Source organism: Adelges cooleyi, unplaced genomic scaffold (genome assembly GCF_023614345.1).
Source record: "Adelges cooleyi isolate 19-005CV unplaced genomic scaffold, UGA_ACOO_1.1 ACOO_flye_CR_arks_rails_tigmint_CR_PRNA_651, whole genome shotgun sequence".
Lineage (NCBI taxonomy): Eukaryota > Metazoa > Arthropoda > Insecta > Hemiptera > Adelgidae > Adelges > Adelges cooleyi.
In genome coordinates, this window is record NW_026096352.1 from 9,414,184 (window position 1) to 9,434,414 (window position 20,231).

Genomic DNA, 20,231 nt, shown 5'->3' on the forward strand with positions numbered 1-20,231 from the left:
TTTCTCTATACAGGTCAAATTCCGAGCAAATAACGTTTCCTTTATGTAATCTAACTTAGCTTAAAGAATAACCTTATTGGAAATTGGAACAAACTCATTTGCTCGGCGTGACCTTTCAAAGTCATTGGTACATTTTGGGAAAACCACATAACATAATAATTATTGTACGCCGTAAGAAATTGTTGTAGTCGAAAAGTACAATTATTATTAACCTATATAAACTTGTACATAATATATAGTTATATGTAATAATTATAAAAGGTATTTCATTAGCAAATAAATCAAAATATGTCACTGATGGCCGGGGCCTACTTGGCCTGACCCGTAAAGTTTCGCATATTATGACAGCCAATATAATTCGACACTTGGTCGAACACTGTGCTATAATTACATAAAATCTATATCTAATCAGGATACACAATGTTATAGAAATTGTATTTTTCATATACAAAATAAACGGCTGTAAATATACGGGCTTATTGATGAAGTGGATCTATGGAGTGGTATTTTTTTTTTTTTTTTATAGTTGTTTTTTTCCTTTACAGGTAGTTTTAAAGAGACTCCTTGGCGTCTCGTCGGAAAAGCTTTGTTTTATATTCAACGGTTCACATTAATTAAGTCAGAAAAAATGACCCTGCATTTTCATTGTTGTTTATAGTATCGTTTAGATGTATTGTTAATTTATGGTTTGTTAACACAATAACGCGGGACTGACAAGTTAAAAAAATAATAATAATACAATGATAATACTCCGTGTATGAATATTAATGAAAGATTATGTCGCGAGCGCAAACAAATTATTCAAATACACGTTTTTTTTTTCATTAATATTTTTAGTTAAATGGAAAAAAAATGTATTATTTCCGCATCACGTCGGCATACGCGCATTGGTGGAAACCCGAAAATGTTAATTCAATATTATGATTTTAGAAAATAGCTAACCTAATACTATAACAGCTCTGTTAGTGAAACAACACATTATATTGTTTTTTAACATATAATGTATTATTTTTCTTCTTTAATTTCAATTAAATCTGCAGCTTAGCCAATCTCATGATTAGTATCTTTTGGTAAATGAACATTATACTATTGTATTTCCAAATGAGCGCGCATGGGTTTATTAATTAAATCCACGCTTATTTATCCTTATTTTTCTGTTACTTAAAATAATTGTTTTTACAATAAATGTTATGTGTTTTTTCAGGCTTGACACAAAGCATATATTATAGCCTTGTACATACATAGTTGGGCGTAAACCTATTCGGCCAGCATACTTTTCGACAAAAACTGATAACGACCGATTCCCTTTTTCTGCCAATTCAATTTAAACACTTAACCGATCATACAATACTAGGGAAACAATGATTTAAATATATACATATAATACAATATACTATATTATAATTTCGTGTAAATGTTCTATGCTCTAATTTATTATCATACTTAACGTTTTCCTTTTTAAATATTACAACAACATACTAAGAACAGATAAAGTACAAATCTCCTCGTCTACAACCTCTGTTTATCGCATGATCAATCGTCCACTCTGTTTGATAGATTTTTGTTGAAAATGTATGTTTTTTCATGTATTGAAGAAACTCTCAAGAACATATTTTAACAACAACTCAATCATTGCAATTCAGAAACAACACATGACTAAAATTAGATAGGTTGGTACACAATCTTGGATAGATCGAGTATATTTTAAAATCAGTATTGAACTAATTATTTCCTGTAATAGAATAATACTATAATAACATTATTAATTAAATCTTACTCTATATTATATTATACGTGCATTACTGCGAGTACCTGCAGCTTGAATATAATAATATATTTAGTTCGAGAGACCTTTTTCTTTCCACAGTTCCGCGGTAACACCGTAATATGTTGGGACAGGGTGTTAAAGGGTGTTAATTAAATCTATTTGGTTCCTAAATATGTTATTATTAATTTAGTGTACACAATGTCCTAGTTAAAAATTCGGTTTTATATTGATAGTAATAATTTAATGGCGAAAAAAAAGTCTCTGCTTAATATAAATAAACACCGTGTCAGTGACAGAAACACCACGCCGGTATATCAGCAGCATCCAAAACGAAACGAAAACTTAGAATGAAGAGTCTGCCTCTCATCAGTTTATCTACACGCAAAATACAAATGCTATAACCGTCGCACTAGCACCAGCGCCTACCTTACGGTTTAGTCAACGGTCGTTTTGCGTTTAGCTGAAAAAAGAAATCTACTCACTAGTTTAGCATTTGATAACGAGTTAAATAATCTAGAAAAATGGCGGCTGTTTGCAGGACATAAATCGTTATTATAAGTTTACGCCTGTACGACATTGATAACGTTATCCACAAAAAGGAACATTACATAATAATATTATGTGCCACGCATTACGTTTTAAATGCAAACCCCAACATTACGAATTCGATTAACGCGACTGAGATCTATATACGAATATTTTTTAATCTTCTAAAATTGTATAATATACTATTTAACAATCCTACAATCCTAGCAATCGCGCGTAATTCTAATTTTTTTTTTTTTTGTAAATTCTGGACACTTTGCAGTTGATATCGCTGTTTTAGCGCCAAAACTATATCTAAAGTGGTTAAATAATTTTTTTATCGGTGCATCGCGGTGACTATATAACAGCTTCTCGAAGATAAAAATATTGTACGCGTTTATCATATACATATATACATATGTAATAATAATAACTATATTGATACAATATCGCTTTTTAAACTGAATGCTACAGCCAATGTGTACATAGTGTGTGTAGACATATTTTGATTTTGTAATAATAATTGTGCTCGAATGCACCGTGCAACTGTGTCGACAGATAACCCGAGGATGGTCGACACGGTGACCCGCTTAGTGCCGGTTAGACATATTATCCAGGTCGGTCACTTATCAGCAGCAGAATACCAGCAGATTAACCGCCATTTTGCCAGCTATTAGATGATCATTATTGTCGGTCGTTGTTATTGATTTTACAATTTTCGGTCAAGCACTTTGGCCCGTGCCGAGTCCGCATAATGTATGGTCTGTCTCACCTATATTTTTCATAATATTATCTATACGGTTGGACGATAAATAATAATTGTGTTCTACATATTTTAGGCTCAGATTATTTTTTCACATACAAAAAAATGCACCGTTTACAACGAGCATCGTGGGTTCGAATACATCACCGAGTCTATCCAAAATATGACCAGTTTAAATAATTTTTTACGTATATTATACTTAATTAACTTTTTAAATTAAGAATATTTTACTAAAAATGTTGACTGGTTAATAACCAGTTTTCAACAATATTTTAAAAGTTATAACAGTTTAAAAGTTAGAACGGTAGGGGAGTGCGCACAGATAAAAATAATATTACACTCCACCTTTTCGCCTGCCCTAAACTTGAAACTTCAATATTATAAGTTATCCAAAATTGGTTTTCGATCAGTCGACATTTTTAGTACTATATTCTCAATTTAAAAAGTTAATAAAATGTACGCGTTACCATTGAAGTTTCAAAATATGATACAAAAATAATTCGTTTAGGAGGGGGGAAGTGGGTAGCAACATACAAATTTATGGAAAATTGAGGTCACATTATTTAAAAACACTATAGGAAAAAAATTCAGTTATTAATTAAACTTAATGGGATATTGAGTGGCTCATGATCAAATGATCACCTCGTATATAGTTTATTATTGAGCGATTTGTTTGTAAATGTTTACAATCGGTCGTTATTGTAACGTTATCGTGGTTTTTATATTGCATCTACTCTAAGAAAACGATTAATTCAAGTCGGAAATTTTATTGTTTGTAAACTCAACGCCTTGGACTTGAGATAATACTACTACGATGACAATCACGATCATGCTTTAAATTATTAGTCTAATACGATTTGGTCAGAATGTAAGATTGTATGCGGACGCCAAAACTAGCGTAACGTCTTTGGCCATTGTGAGGGCCGACAGGGCTTTGAAGTAGAAAACAATTTATGAAGAAAATGAAATGGAACCGATACAGTCGATTTGGTCGGTCAATAGTAGCTACGGTCCAAATGAAAAAAAATCCAGGATTCCCCGGATAATGTTGAATATATTTATTGAGCAGTACACGTTTGGTCTATACACCTATTTCCACTGTAATAATAAGGCATATGTATTATATCCTATTATATTCTTTGTCAAGCTATTGATTATATGATTATATCAACACCTACATCCAAATACATTAATAGTTGAAGGGCAGAGGGGAAAATCGGTAGTTGTCACATTATGAACAGTTTAGAGTATAGCAAAAACAATGTTCGTGAATTCCTCTACCTCTTACATAAGAACAAAAAAAATCACATTAAATGCTACTCTAATAATCAATGTATTTATTTAAACAATCTATTGACATGAATAAAAAAAATTATTGGCATAAATTGAAAAAATTTTTTTTTCATAATGTGACTACTACCGTTTTTCCCCTGTGCCCTTCAGTATTTAATAATTTAACGGTCAACCCGTTTATTGATTGTAATTGATAATATCGAAACGTTTCATTTCAATTAGCCTTACAAGTAAATGCAAATATAATACTTTATTTTGTGTAAAATTAGATAAAAGCACAGAAATAACAACGGCAAGGAAAAAAATTTAATAGGGGTTCCTTTAAAAATAATTTTGTGTTTTAATTATATTATCTTTGTAAAATGAACTGCCTGTGTTGTACTTAGCTTTTTATTTTTATTGTTTTATTTGAATATCGAGTTTTGTTTTGACGGAAAACTAAAAAAATGTACAAGAAGATTGAAAATAAAATACTTATTAGTATATTTTTTGTTTTGGCTTTGCTTCAGATTTCAGTGACGGTTAAATGATGTTTTTTGGGTGTTGAACCAAAAATGTATTACAGTATTACACCATTGCACCATGCTGAAACAGGTGTTTAAACTTGGTATAATATATATTAAACATTTTAAAAGCATAAACGTGTGTTTTTTGTTATACAAGCTAAAAGAAACGCTTCCAGGTCGAATAATTAAAGACAGTTTAAACGGAAATCTCCATAAATATTATGAATAACTTTTAAATAAATTTCAAACGGTATTTTTCATGTTTTAATCTGTTAAATTTCGAGTTGTGCGTTAACTTTGGTTCCTTTGAGAAAACAGCAACGACAAAAATGTTCATATAAATTCCAACTAACTTGGCTTTATTGTATACTTTGTAAACGTCGAGAAACTTAATTATTTTTCGATAGTAAACTACACAAGGCACAGTGCTAAACTCATTTTCTGTCAACATCTCCCTTAATGATACACTTGCTGGTGAGATTGATGAGAAGAAGGAGGGATGGGTTGCGGTAACGAAGGAACCGATGCGTTTGGTTTCGCCGAGTCAGTTTTTATATGTTTTTCGATATGGTTAACAGCCCTTTTGTTATTATTCTAATTATTATGATTATTATTAGGTAAAAACCAAAAATTTTATAATCCGGCGTGATGTCATCATACAAACAAATGGCTGCCGGTGGTAAAAAAATGCTGGCAACGGGCCATCCAAAATGTTTCAAGGTAGTAAGTATTCATAAAATGAGAAACAAAACAATACCGTGGTATTGCGTACCGATTCAGTTGCCAGTGAGAATATTGAACACACGCCAAACCGGAATGTTCACACTACGATAGCACTTTATCAATAACAGATTATTAACATTTACTCAATTAACTAATTACCATACGAATAAATAAATTATCTAATTGGACTGTGGAAAAAACCTCGATCATACCGAAAATGTTAATTTTTTTTAAAATTTTCTATTTTATTAGTTACAACTGTTGTTATTAACTAATTAATAATATTTTAAATAATAAAAGCATTTATTTTTTCGTTAGTGTGTAACGTTAAATAACCGGAGACGTTTTGTAATTAAAAAGGAAACAAAATGATATATTATTATGTCTTTGATGTTAAAAAAATACACCTGATACAGTTTTTTGCTAGCATTTAAACGAGAAATTCCCTTCTATAGTAGATAGCTCAAATTCGTTCGTTTGATCACATTTTAATAATTACCAACATCAAAAGTCCTAACCATCCAGCAGTTTATTCCATGATTACAACCAAAATACGCGCTTGCAAATTCTGAAACCCGACTTGCAAATTTTTGCAAAATATTAGTATAGAAGCGAGTTTAACTACTTGAGTGGGCCAACTTCACATAATATGTAAATACCTGTGTTCTGTTATCACTTCATAATTCATAATAACTATTTAATTTAAGCTTTGTATTTCATTCTTTGTCAACACAATATCATTACAACTATGTAAAGGTAAAATTATATAGAAGGTTATATCTGTGTATTTTTATCTGATATGTAACCAATATCAGAAAACAAAAAACCTAATATATTGTTTACAGTTCGTTTGAGTAAATGATGCCAAAAATATATTTTTAAAAAATGGGTAAAACTTTTTCTGATGTTTGATTAATTAATTAAAAATGTGTTTCGAAATAATTATTTACGCATAGTTTTTGTGAAAAACAAACGAGAAAACACAATTTTTAATTAAATTTCAGTCAATAATTTATTATACAATTACACATACAACTGTGCTCCAGATTGGTCTCAATGTCAAATCCACTTTTTTGTAGTTTTCAGGCAGTAATAAAGAATGTAAGAAAACTAATAATTGTCCATTGCATGTCGTCCATAAGACGTGTTGTTCTACAAATATAATACCAATTAAATGATTGATTATTGACATCACGGTTTGACAACAGATGGTTAAGCACATCTTGTTGTAATTAAGTACTAGCGTAAAATATTGGTTTCAACCCACATTCATGAACTATATTTTTCAAACTAATTACCTTTGATGTAATAAACTGTAATATTATGATTTTGCCTTATACGAGTTTGTAATTACAAACGAGTTTATTAATATAATTAAAATAATTTCATTTAGAAACAAACGTGCCATTTACAGTACCTAAAATTGCTCAAGATTAAGTACTACTTCTAAATTGACGATACGTTTACATTTGTTTGAACTCATAAAAATGATAATTATGAAATTTGTTACATTGCTATTATTTACATAACGCTATCTTAAATACGTGCATGCACTTCTTTTTATCTACTTTTGTACTTAATTGCGTAAAGAAGTTGTTAAAATAATATTAAAATTTACAGATTTCAATTTTATTATAAACTGTTGTAAATACCACTAACCACGGTTATAAATAATATTATAACGTTGTTATTATAATGGTACATCACAAAAATATGGACTCTACTACTAACATTTACTTAAATTACAGATTTAAATATATTTGTTATTAGAATAATCGGTATTAGGACGCGGAATTTGAAATCATAATTTTTTAGATAAAAAATTCAAAAAACATTACATTATTATGTTAACAATAGTTATCTGTTTTTGGAAACAAACAATACAAATATAAATGCCGAACATTAAAATAATCAATACGGCTAATATGTCGATCAAAATTCAAATTCCAATGTTACAAAGTACTGTATTTTATAAATTATGTGACTGAGTTTATTTAAAGGTATACATAAGTCTTTATAGAATATGAAGATATAACATGAAATGTATTCCTCGATAACTTGTACAAAGCTATTAAGCCAAACTACATTATAACAGAAACTGTTTAATGTTTATTATAGTTGTTGGTATATAAATGATTATAACTAAGTGTATGTGTATGTTATAAATTATTGTTTAATTATTATAGTATATTTATTACAGGTACTTATTAGACATTAGGCATACGTTTATATTATAACTATGTACAATGCCAGCGGTATATAAAGGTAATTAATGGCTGCGACTTGTGCGACTTATTAAATAATATAATTTTTTTATTCGTCTTCTTCATAATTTCACCATCAAATTTCTAATGGTGGACATAAATTGAGCTTATTCCTACAACTTTTGTATAACTAACTGAACAATGTTTGGGGAAGTTAAACGAATGTTATAATACATTTGTTGCATATCTACGAGCGTATGATTCCCAATTATACCGACAGAATATATTATACTGTAAAGGTGTCATTAGTGAATTTTTGTATAATTTTAAAGAAACATTGTGGAAAAATCGAATGCTATAACTATAATATCGTGTACTTGATAAACTTGACATGGCGTCTAGCAATGTGTTTGGCTTACAATATGTGTAAAAAAGTTCTAAGACATCTTTTGAAATAATCGCAAACAAAATCACACTACCGTAGGTCACACATTATCATCTATATTTTCTTTACTGCTCTTTTGAAACTTCCTCAATACAGTTACGTGTGTACGTTCAATTTAATAATGGTTTGTATTGTTCCGTTATTTTACGCACGTGGCTGTTCCAATTGTCGCCGTGTTAGCAAAATCAAACTGTAATTATATATTACATTATAATATCATTGAAACATACTGCACGCGCTGGTGGCATGGTTTACTGACAAAGGAGAAATTATTGTTTTGCACATTACGGATCGCTTAGAATACAATAAGATTCAGTTGCGTTTAGCTATTTCCAACGGCCCACGGTTGTTACTTGTTATGTTGACCTCAGAGCCAATACTAGTAAAAACAACCAAATTCGAAAATATTATTATTTTGAGGTCACTGTCAGTTTCGTTTGTACTATCGACATGTCGACGTATATATATATTTCGACGGCAGATAAAGTGTAAATACTGAAACACAGATAAGTCCTTGGATCGACGAGTTCATGGGCTTATTCGAACTTTATATCTATTCTAAATAATACATTATAATAGTTATAATATACAGCGTAGAAGTTAACCGAAAATTGCTCGCATTAGATACTAATATGTACTATCAGGAGTGCATCCATAATTCTCTCGGCAGTTATTGTTTTTTAAACTTTATTATGTCCACGCTATTATAACAATTTACAGCAGCACAATATTTCTGTGTTCTATATCGTTTTTGATCCGTGCCAAGGCACAATTAAACGGTGTTGAGATATGAGCAACAAAAACGTTTGGAGAATAATTAATTGATATATATATATATATATAAATATATATATTATGTATTATGTGTTTTTCATTTTTTATACGACTCACCTTTTTGATCGATAGTAGCCTACTCAAATTAGAAATCCCTAAAATTATATATCCCTAGCAAACTCCAAGTACTTTCTCATGCTTTTTTTTTTATTTGATTAATATGGGAAATTTTAATTGTTCATTAAAACAATTTTAACTTAAAAACTAATCAAAATAATTTCAATTTCCAAAAAGATTCCTAATGCTAAGTATGACATGTGAAATTCCTTCATTTAAAATTACGTGATGAATTTTTTATATTAAGTTATCAGTTTGATGTTGAAAATTAGGGGAAGCGTTAATCTTAATATATGTCGTCTAATGTGAAGCTGCCGGCAGCTACAAACCTTGAGAAATACGAGTGTTTTCTTGAAATGAGAGCTCGAGGGGGTGGGGGGTCGAGGAGTAGCTTTATTCTCGTACATATACTGATCTAATCGCGTAGGGTGGAATTTAATCCACATTCACTTTGTGCGCCATTTAATTCTCCTGGATACGATTATATTATAATATATACATATTATACTCGTTTCTTACACATACAACACCGCAAAAGACGGTATAGGCCGCTGCCCGTTTGCCGGCCTCGGTTTTCCGTGTAATGCACTCGGTTCGAAATTAGTTAACGCCGTGCGTTATGGTAAGTATAATATAAAAGCCTCGTATGCGGTCACCATTATCCCCGTCAGGCCTTTCCGTCACTCGTGAACAGCAATTAAATATCATATAATGTTTTCCATATTATATTGCACACAAAGGAACGCAAAAAACTAGGTAAACACCTGACCACGTTTTGTGACTCACATCTTACTTAAATTGTAAACCTGGATAGAATGAACTGAGAAAATTACGTTTGGTCATCGCTATAATAGTACATGGACAAATTAGTGAAACGTCCAAGAGACAATCATTTTTGTTGTAAATCATTTACTAACAACGAAAAAACCCCAATAAAAATACTTAGTACATTACATTGAAACAAGATAATAATGACAAAATAAATTGACTTATTACACAAAAAAAAAATATAACAGTATCATTATTATTATGTCAGTTATCACTGTAGTACTAAAAATATTTGCACCGTACAAATAATTAATAAAAACAAGTATATTTTATCTATTATAACACCACCATTTTTGTTTTATGTTATATTATACCGATTTTAAATATATTCATTATGAGTTATGACCTTCTTAAGGCTAAAGTCCGATCTGTACATAGGTTAAGTTTATGTATCATGTTACACATAGGAAGCAACATGTCGCTATACATATAGAAAGGTCGTATTGTCTTTACTCTTTAGCGGGAATTGGGCGGCGAGGGTCATTGCATACTGAACGTTTTACTAATCTTTTGTATGAGTAGGAGGCGTTTACATTTGCATAACTAAGGGTCACTATTTAAATTAATCTACTTTTGAATCGGTCCAATTTATAAAGCAATTTAAATTGCACAATTCTTTGTTGTGCGAGGGTGGTTATTATTGCACGTGAACCTATTTTAAGGATAAAATATGTAAATTGTTGAGAGTTTATAAGTTGTTAATATACATTTATTTTTATAGAATTAACGGAATGGAATATTAAAGCACCCTTGTTGTAGTAACTGCGTAGGCTAATTGGAAAAGTGGCTTATTTCCCTACAGTATTTTTCTTCTTTCCTAATATCGAACAATAAGCTTATACTTAAAAACACAGGGGTCGTCGGTCGTAAAGACCATTTCAAACGACAAGAAACGACAATTTCCAGAAAATTCTTTATTCGTGTTGTGTCGCGAAACAAGAACTATGTTGTCGCGAACGAATATTCCATTACTGCTGTTTGGCGCCTATAAAAGGAATATGTCTTATTTATCATAATAGAGAGTTCTGGTGAAGTTTTAAAGTATAACAGTTTTTATGTCGAGTAAAAAACCTACACGAAGCGATGTAGGGCTATTTTTTATTGAGATTTTCTTTTAGATTATAATAAAAATTTCTATTGCAAATGAAATATGTCGAGAAGGAAAATAGTTTTTAGTGGTGAACCGATGACACAATAGTGATTCTATTACTTGCTCAGAGACGGGGGGGGGAGGCAACCTTTTTCAACGACTTGTACGCACGACAAAGAAGTTATTGTTAGTTCGGTGGGGATGGGGCACGGAATAAACCTTTACGCTAACATCCCTTAGGAACGATAAGCTGTAAGAGCTCAGTGGCATTCGGCTCGGAATTATTATAGATTATTCGGTTCAGAGGCGGATTTTAAGTTTTTCTGTCCTAGGCAAACAGTATTGATCGTCCCCCGTCGTCGCATAAATTTACTAAGCAAAGAACCGATCGACTGTGGCGTTACATATTGGTATGAGAAGAGGAATTACAAATTTATCTATCCGAAGAAAGGTGCTCGGCACAAAATGACATCGCTCGTTTGTCTAATCGATAATCGTTACATAAACGAACGCTCAGCGTGATCAATTCAATTGTCTTCGATTGTTGTACTTGGAATTGAGTAATGGACCGCGAACGAGTTAGATTATACAAAGTCGGCAAAATAGGCTGAAAACTACGGTGCAGAACTTCAAGTGAACATTATAAGACAGTACAATCGGCGGTGACGTGCGAGTTGATCGCATTATCTATTCACCCAAAACAATATACACTGTACAGCTGCTATTCATGCTACATTATACTTTTAATGTCGACATTGTGTACGGTTGCAAAGCATTTACATTGTTTTTGTCTATTTAAAGTTACGAATAAAGCAATAATATAATATCAAATTTTGCAACGACGGTGTAGACCGAACGCTAGGGAAAGGGTTGATGTAGCCATATCGAAACCGTAGCCGCTAATTATTTATGCTGTATGTTTTTGATGAGGTATATAAACACTGTTGACCCACACGGGGGCAAGCCGCTGATGCTGGAAAGTTGCAAACGATAGGTATTAGATTTCGATAATCTCTCAGACGGTCAAACTGGTTTGGCCGACGGGCACACTCACGGGTAGCGCTTGCCCGTGCTCGGCGATATCGGTATAGGCGCTTTATTATTATTAGTAACGTATTACACACAGTTGCACAATGTGATAATAATTGCTATGTGTGAATTCCATCGTGGTCGTGGTCGTGGTCGTCGTCGTCGTCGTTTTTTCCCTAACCGGGTTACTGCGAGTCACCGGGTCGCCTTGACCCGCATCTTGGACACCGTTACGGTCGACTCACATACACAAACAGAAAACACACACACAAAATAAATATATAGGTACACTGCAGATTCCCGGGTGATCGATGGACGGCCACAGAATTATAGACGAAAGCAGAAGGTTCACTTTCAATGTAAACAAAAAAAAAAAAAAGAGACGGCCAAATGGTTAAGTCTATTTAGTATTAAATAATATATGTATGAGTCAATAATATAATATGTTTATATTATATATTTATATCTATGGACAACTAAAAATATCTTGACCGGACGCGTTTGCCAAGTTATTAAAAATTTGAAATTGGACAAACACAACAATGTGTAAACAATCGAATGTCGACAAAAAGTAACCGGATAGAGTGAGGTTTCCATCGATTTTGGACGACGGCGGTGAGGAACGATTTGACACGTCAAACTTTTTAGGTCTTCGGGTATACCTCGAATTAAAATATGCTTTCGATAGCCTGCAGTCCTGAAGAAAAACGGGAGCAACAATAGGATACCGAGTCAAAAATATAATTAAATTGAAAACTTGGAAACAGACAAAAAAGTCGTATTTTCCAATGTCGACAGACCAGCGAGTGCGCTTTGAAATATGCTATGAAAGTGCTACCCACTTCAATTTTTTTTTTTTATCGAGTTAACGCTCCGATAACAAGCATTATTACTTATAAGACTTGTGTACACAAATGATAAGTACGCATATTTTATTATATTTTTAATTTCGAATTCCAAAAATCCGTACGAATCATTCGGCTAAAAGTTTACCTTATTGGTTTTAATTTTTTAAGCAAAATACAATAAATTAAGCCGTATTACAATATATATTATTATTATAAATCAGTTTTCAAAGGTTCCGGGAAGTGCAAAACCCGGTATTTCGGGATTATACACTTGACCGCCTATTTCATCAATATTCTATGAACGGTTCAATGTGATAATATCGTGTAACGTATACAGTGTGTATTTGACAAGCCCCTAGCATCATTGTTGGTCAGAAAATGGACGGACGACCGAGGGGACTACGCTCGATTGTTGTGCGTTTGCAATAGGTTTATCTCGAAGTCAATTATTATTATTATTATTTTTTTTTTTTAGATTGATTCAAAACATAGCTGTATAAATGCCATAGCCGAGTTGTGTACAATACAATTTAAGAACACGAACTGGTGTTGTTGTCAGTCTACTGTCGAACCGCAACCGTCGATTTTGTGAATTTACATTTAGATAAGCCGTCATTGACGAGGTTGTGTATACAATTATTATCCGGCGATGTAAAACTCACGTTCCCGGCGCGTCCTCAAGTCTGTCAAAGAAAACACACATGAACATTGTACTTAGGCACACGCATTGGTTGGCCTTGTCGGTGTTTACATACGCAACGCACATATCTCACCCGTGTCTCTGTACGGTCTAAGTTATAATAGGTTGGCACGTAGTCGTTTTAACGCTGCCGACACAGCGTACAAACACCTAGCTATAATGGGTCTACTGTCAATATGTTTTTACTGTGCTGATATACACAATGATGTGTGCTTGTTAACGAGACAATAGAACGATTTTTGTTTTTTTCAATCATCGTTTACTATAGGTATACTGTTGTCGTTGTAAAGAAATAAAAATGAAAAAAAAAACATAGAAATCTTCTTTTCCTCATGCCCGGTCGACCACGATCAGACGCTTAAACACAATGGAGGAATGGGCAACGAAAAAGCAATTATACGATTGTTCCGACATGAAAAATTAATTTTATATCCGTCGCAACGTCCTTTTTGTAATGGATTCCCGGTACAACTGTGTATTTTCATTGGTATCAGATTCGGCGGTCTTAAACATTGACAAGGGATTTAATATACATTTTTTTTTTAATATAACTTTATTTTTTATTATCAAACCGCAATTCTTCGTTTCCGAAACGTTCTTAATGGAGGGAAAAAAATTAATACATTTTTGTTTTCGCCGATTATCATCATATTGTATATCTGGTATAAATTCGTTTTCCACCTTAAAGCTTTAACCGAAACGTCGCGGTTGTCAAACATAAAGAATACGCCGCACTACAAAATAAGATACAAACTAAGGCGTTAGACGTGCCATCATTTTTCAATAGCGCAGACGAACCTATATTATCTAGGTTAGCTTAGCCTCATGACCTAACTTCAAATTAATCGAATGATTCGAGTCCAACATAATATTGCTCAACATGTAAATGTGGGCGATTTCGAGATTATAGTCGCATATTTTCTACCAAGAGATCTAGTTGTTGTGGGTATCAGAGGGGGTAGGAGGGCTTTATCCGTTGACTACGCCTTTATAAAGTAATGGCAATTAAAATTAAAGGAAAAAACAAAAGCAAATTTTATAATATAAAGAAAACTACAGATGCATTTAACCGTACGTTAAATTTACTAAAAATGTTGTAGCAAAAAAAAAAGATGCCCGTTGTTATACATAAAATAGATATATACATTAAAAATATATTTTTTTTTTTGAAAAATTTAGATGTACATAACAATATTTCAAATGGCAATATTCTACATATTTTTTAGAATTCTTGGAAGCTATTAAGATTCAAATTTAAAATGCTAAGTTATAGTTATGCAAAATTCAAAAGCGTTATAAATATTTATACGTCGTTCCTGAAAAACAATAAACAAAAACATGATTTTAAATACATCTGACGTGTAAGTTAACTTTTATTACGTTGTTTTGCAACCGACCGCATCTAGGCTAAAACGGTCATATCCAGATGCAAATATTAATGTTAATCGTCAAGCTCGCTGATAATTTAGTATTCAATAAATTGTAGGTATAGGTTCGATATATGGGCTCGAGTAGTCAATACGTTGGCTTATACCTATATAGTGTTGTGGACGTTTACAGTTTACTGACCTAAACGACTTGGCGTGGATGTGACGTTGAGTTATTCAATTTGAGAGACACCAGCCAGTGTATGTAATATGGAAATATTTAAATCGAATTCAATTGTCTATTGTAGTTATCCGCTAATCAAAACTGACACAAAGTCACGGGTCGTTTACCTGTCTTCGACCGTCGTGTCGTCTACTAGTGTGAAAAAAAAAAGGAAGGGGGAAAGAGACACGTCTGTTGTTAAAATGCATGTATTTGTTTGTGCTTTTCGGTTTAATTCGTCACAGATCATTCGCTTAGGGATGTAAATTGTAATCGAATTAAAGCTCGCACATATTTAATATCGTCGTGCAATAGAACGTTAGTCAGCGTTTAATTGCTGATTCTATTTATTGCTAATGTATTAGCCTGTAACCCGGCTGCTTATCGGTTAGAACATAATAATAATATCTTTGGTAATAGTTAAAAATATAAGGGTTAACACTACATGTAATGTCAAGCTGGGAAGGACAGGGTTTTACACCACTTCATCATCGACAGGACCCGTTTATAAAGCAATTAAGTAAGATTAAGATTATTACGTAATTTTTATCTGCACTGCAGTTTATTTATTTGTTTAAAAAATATATGAATTTAAAATGAATATAAAGGTTATGATTTTACTATAGGCATATTCCCTCTAACATTATTTTGTTAAAAATATGTTTAAAAAAATCATTTTTTTTAACTATTCACTTTATTAGGTTTAAAATTTTAAATTACCGAATGAATCTTTTCAGTATAAAATATTTGTTTTTATTAATAGCTTACAAATTCATTTGAGCTATAATACTATATACCTACATAGAAATCCAAAATTTACCATTGTTTAAACGATTAAGGTTATTGAGAGATGAAGAGAATACCTATCTAATATTAGCTATACATAGTTTTGGCTTTAGCCATTTATTTTAATTTTTTAGACAGAACGCGCCGAGTGTTCATAAAAAGCCGTTAAGGTTTTTGGGATTGAAACCCTTTTGATGAAATTGGTGTATAAAAAAATTAACTAGCCGGTTTTATTTAATTCAATAGAGATATGCCTTGCCAGTAACACTCATAAACCATCCAGTTCATCTCTGTCGAGAAGACTAAATCTGGTATCGAAATTTAATCAAGAACACATCCGTAAGAAATGTCAAGTTATGGGGATGTATTAAGTTGCCGGAATATATAAAATTCCCAAGAGCCGGATTGTTAAGATACTTTAGGTGGCATGCCAATGATTATTTTGTACTAAGACTACCTTCAAACAGAAATATATGCGGTAGCTGGTAGAAATTAGAATGCAATCTCTGTCACTGTGACAAAATACATAGTATGTTTCTGAAACATAACTACAGTTGAGTTAAAATGTTTAATATTCTCAGCAACATAGTCGTTATTTAGGTAAAGTTCAACCGATTTAAAAATGTTTGTTAATTATAAACTACTAAAAAATAATTGTTTACTAACTTTAAAAAATGCACAGTTTTATTCTGAAACATACCGAGTAGAACACAATACAGGGTAAACGGTAAAGTCGTGGCCAAACTTACGGTCCAAATAAAAAAAAAGTATAAAGATGTCGTTTGCAAATTATTTTTAAAATAGTTTTCATTAAGCAAACAATTTAAAAAATCGTTTGGATAATATGTGTTTAATTATGTTTTCCAAAACCAAAAGTTATAATTAAGTTAAAAAAATATGTTATAAATGTAGGTATATTAATAATCATTATTATATTAAATTTATATTTTAATTACTAATGAAAAATGTCAATAATAATTTGATTTAGGATTTTTAATATTTTTATTTTAATTCAAAATGTTTTAATCTAATAATGGATGTTTTTTTTTTTATGTAAGAGACCAACAGTTGATATTGCTAGGTCCGTACGAGGGCCATAAGGTTACTACTACCCGTTTGATCACCCTTTATTGTTTTAAAGTAAACAACTTCTTGAGTTTGAATAATACTATGGACATAGTTTTAGTTTTTGTTTGTTAGAAGGTGGGCCCGTGCACTCGGTCCAGTAGTGCGCACCCTCTTTCCGAAGTCCTACATATTATTAACCCTTAACTTGGCAAGGCCTAATTTTTAAACATCCAAAATAATTTTAAAAATAATCTTTTTAGATTGGTAAAGATACAATTCAAGGGTTGATGTTATTATCTACGATATTTATTTTCGGTTACCTTCGATGAGCCGCCTAAGTTGGTCCAGCGCTTCTGCCCGTCTTTCCGGGGTTTCCCTCAGCTCGGTCTCGGCTTTTTCCCTGTATACTTCTTCCAAGTCGGGTTCGTCTTCGAATCTGAGAGCGTACTCCGATCCCATTTTCACGCAAGCCGATCCGTCCTTGTTGACTTGCATTTTGTTAAAAAAAATTGCTTATCAAACGGACTACCGTGGACGGCGAATAATTTCAATCGAACGTGATAGCTCGGACGGGATAAATTAATTTTTTTTTTTAATTATACAGATGTGTATATTTTAAACGGTTATTGATTGAAAAGATATCGGTGCGTCGATCGTCCGTTTACTGTTGCTCGTCTGGCGCTCAAGAAGCATGTACTACGCACGAGTCGACCAACCGGTACAATGTGAGACGTCGTCGGCAGCAAAACGAATGTCTGAAGGTAGAAAAAAAAACAAATAATGATAATCGGAGAAAAATTGCAACACGACCCGTATGCGCGTCCCGTACCCGCAGTGTGCCGCCGCCGTTGTCGTTTTGGACTGGTTTTTTATTTTTATTTATTTTTTACATTTATTATTATTATTGTGTTCAATCTGTCGGAGGGGTAGAGAGGGGCAACGGTCAACGAGCCTATCGCGGCAGCGACGGGTGTGCGTGTAGACCGTGTACGCGTGTAATAATAATAATTAACATCGGTTATTGTATTAGTGAGGTATACAAACTGGTACCATAATGTTGTATTACGCGGTATTCGCTACGACGGCTTTATTATTCGATATTGACGGGTTTGCAACGACGGATTCGTCCGCAAAAAAAAAAATATTATAATATATTATACTCGATTTTCAACTTTTTTCTACTTATTATCAAAACGTCATCGTCGTCAAAAATAATATTATTGAGGTTGGCACAGGCTCCGGACACTGATAAATTATTTGACACTGACATTATTATTTTTAGTTGTGTATAGACATAACATACAAATATACAATACAAAATAGACTTACAAAAATATGGTAGTTACATTTTTGTTTACATTGAAAGTGACTTTTGCTTTCGTCTATATTCTGTGCCGGAAAGGCACAGACAGTACTATACTACTATGAAAACAGATAGCCCACTCGGTCGAAAACAAAGGGCATTTTTCTAAAGACTGATTAGGGACTAGCCAAGTTATCAGTGTAGCCGCATGAATAGTATGAGTTATTGAGCAGATATTTTACAATATTATTGCACAAACTCCTTATCAATCATAATATTTAAATGACAATTGACTATATTATCACAGATTAGATAATTTATTTTTATTTAATCTGTTCTATTATTATGACATTTTAAACTTGAATCTGCGCCCTGCGGTCTGTTTTCATTTGGAGTCATGGTTTTTGTTTACATGCGGAGTGAGCTAACTGTTTCCATATGAAGGGCTGCGGGGAAAAAAGATCAATGACAATTATTTTTTTGGAAAATGATATTTTGGTATTAAATTATTTGTATTGAGGTATTGTATCTATTATGCACTCGAACCAGGGAAAAAACAGATTAGACGAGAGTAACGACCGCCGGATGTTTAGGCATACAGACAAAATGTATTACGTTTTGAAATTAAAAACATGATTTTCTCAGAATGAACAAAAATTGACATTGGTCTTTTTTCCCAACAGCCCTTCATATAGTCTGTGAGCAAAGTGTATCCACTCGGATGATGAGTCCATCTTGAGACTTTGTAACGATCCTTGTCGGTATCGAATAACCGGCGATAAATAATGTTTGTACAACGTACTAGTAATTTTTTTTCGTTTTGTACTATATGTATATTAAAATTTACAAATTATTATGAAATCATAACATTTAATGGATTATTTTCTGACATTTATCTTTATTCAATTCAGGTACTTACAATAATAATATTATTCTCACGTATAGGCGTAAATAATATTATTAACATCTCTCAGTGTGATATACCACTCAAACTCTGACTCAAACCTATAGTTATAACAAAACAAATGCATCTATTTGAAATAATTCTCCATTATTGTTTATAGTAGCTTATTTCAGTAATATGTTGGTAATACAAAAAAGTATTTTAAATACATTAAAAACTGATAAAAAAATGTACATTTTAAAAACTTCCTTCTAGATTTCCGAATTTAACTGAAAGCTTAAAAAATTCTATTGTTACGTTATTTTAATAATTGAGGAGAAACCAGAAAAACCCAAAAAATACGATTATATAAAAATATATCAGTTAAAAGTCTGTGTCTATCGCTGGCGATGTCGTCGTAGTTTTAAAGGTACGAATTAATTGCCGTTTGTCCTTTTTAATATTGTTTCAGTTTTACCATCTATCGTAGCATAGTATTCTTAGTGGAGCTCACCGCTTAATGTTATTTATACAAATTTAAAATATAAAAATTAATTATATAAACGAGAAGTTCCGCCACTGGGCGGTCTCTCCACAAGTTATTCAAGTTATGTATATATTATTTTATCTCAAATACTTATTGTATGTTTTATACAGATTGTATTTTATTTTAATAAAAAAAAAAAAATTATATAAATTATAATATGTACCATAACAATGTTAAATAGAAACCTCAATGCAAATTAAAATAACATTGTGGTTTTAATTCAACTTCATAATTCAATTATTGTCAGTTTCAAACTTCATAAATAACGATTACTGCGTTTAAGTTAAAATTTAACAACGGATATTAAATGTGGGTACTTTTTGTTGTTTAACGAAAGGCTATAAGGTAAATTAAGTTTGTTATAAAATTAAGTAAACTTATTTTTAGCTGTAATGGAAGCAATTAAAATGATTAATTTCAAAAGTTGGCGCTTGAATGAAT

General features: G+C 31.9%; 2 protein-coding genes across 2 annotated transcripts in view; one reads left to right on the forward strand and one right to left on the reverse strand.

The window, feature by feature from the left end:
* Positions 1-17,883, reverse strand: part of LOC126844895 (alpha-tocopherol transfer protein-like) — a 34,441-nt gene extending 16,558 nt beyond the window's left edge. The window contains exon 1 of the mRNA XM_050583364.1: positions 17,378-17,883. Within this exon, the coding sequence (XP_050439321.1) occupies positions 17,378-17,552 (175 nt within the window). The 5' untranslated portion in view covers positions 17,553-17,883. The remainder of the gene's footprint in view (positions 1-17,377) is intronic.
* LOC126844894 (uncharacterized) overlaps positions 1-20,231 on the forward strand; it is a 136,663-nt gene that overhangs the window by 31,014 nt on the left and 85,418 nt on the right. The gene's annotated exons all lie outside the window — the stretch shown is intronic.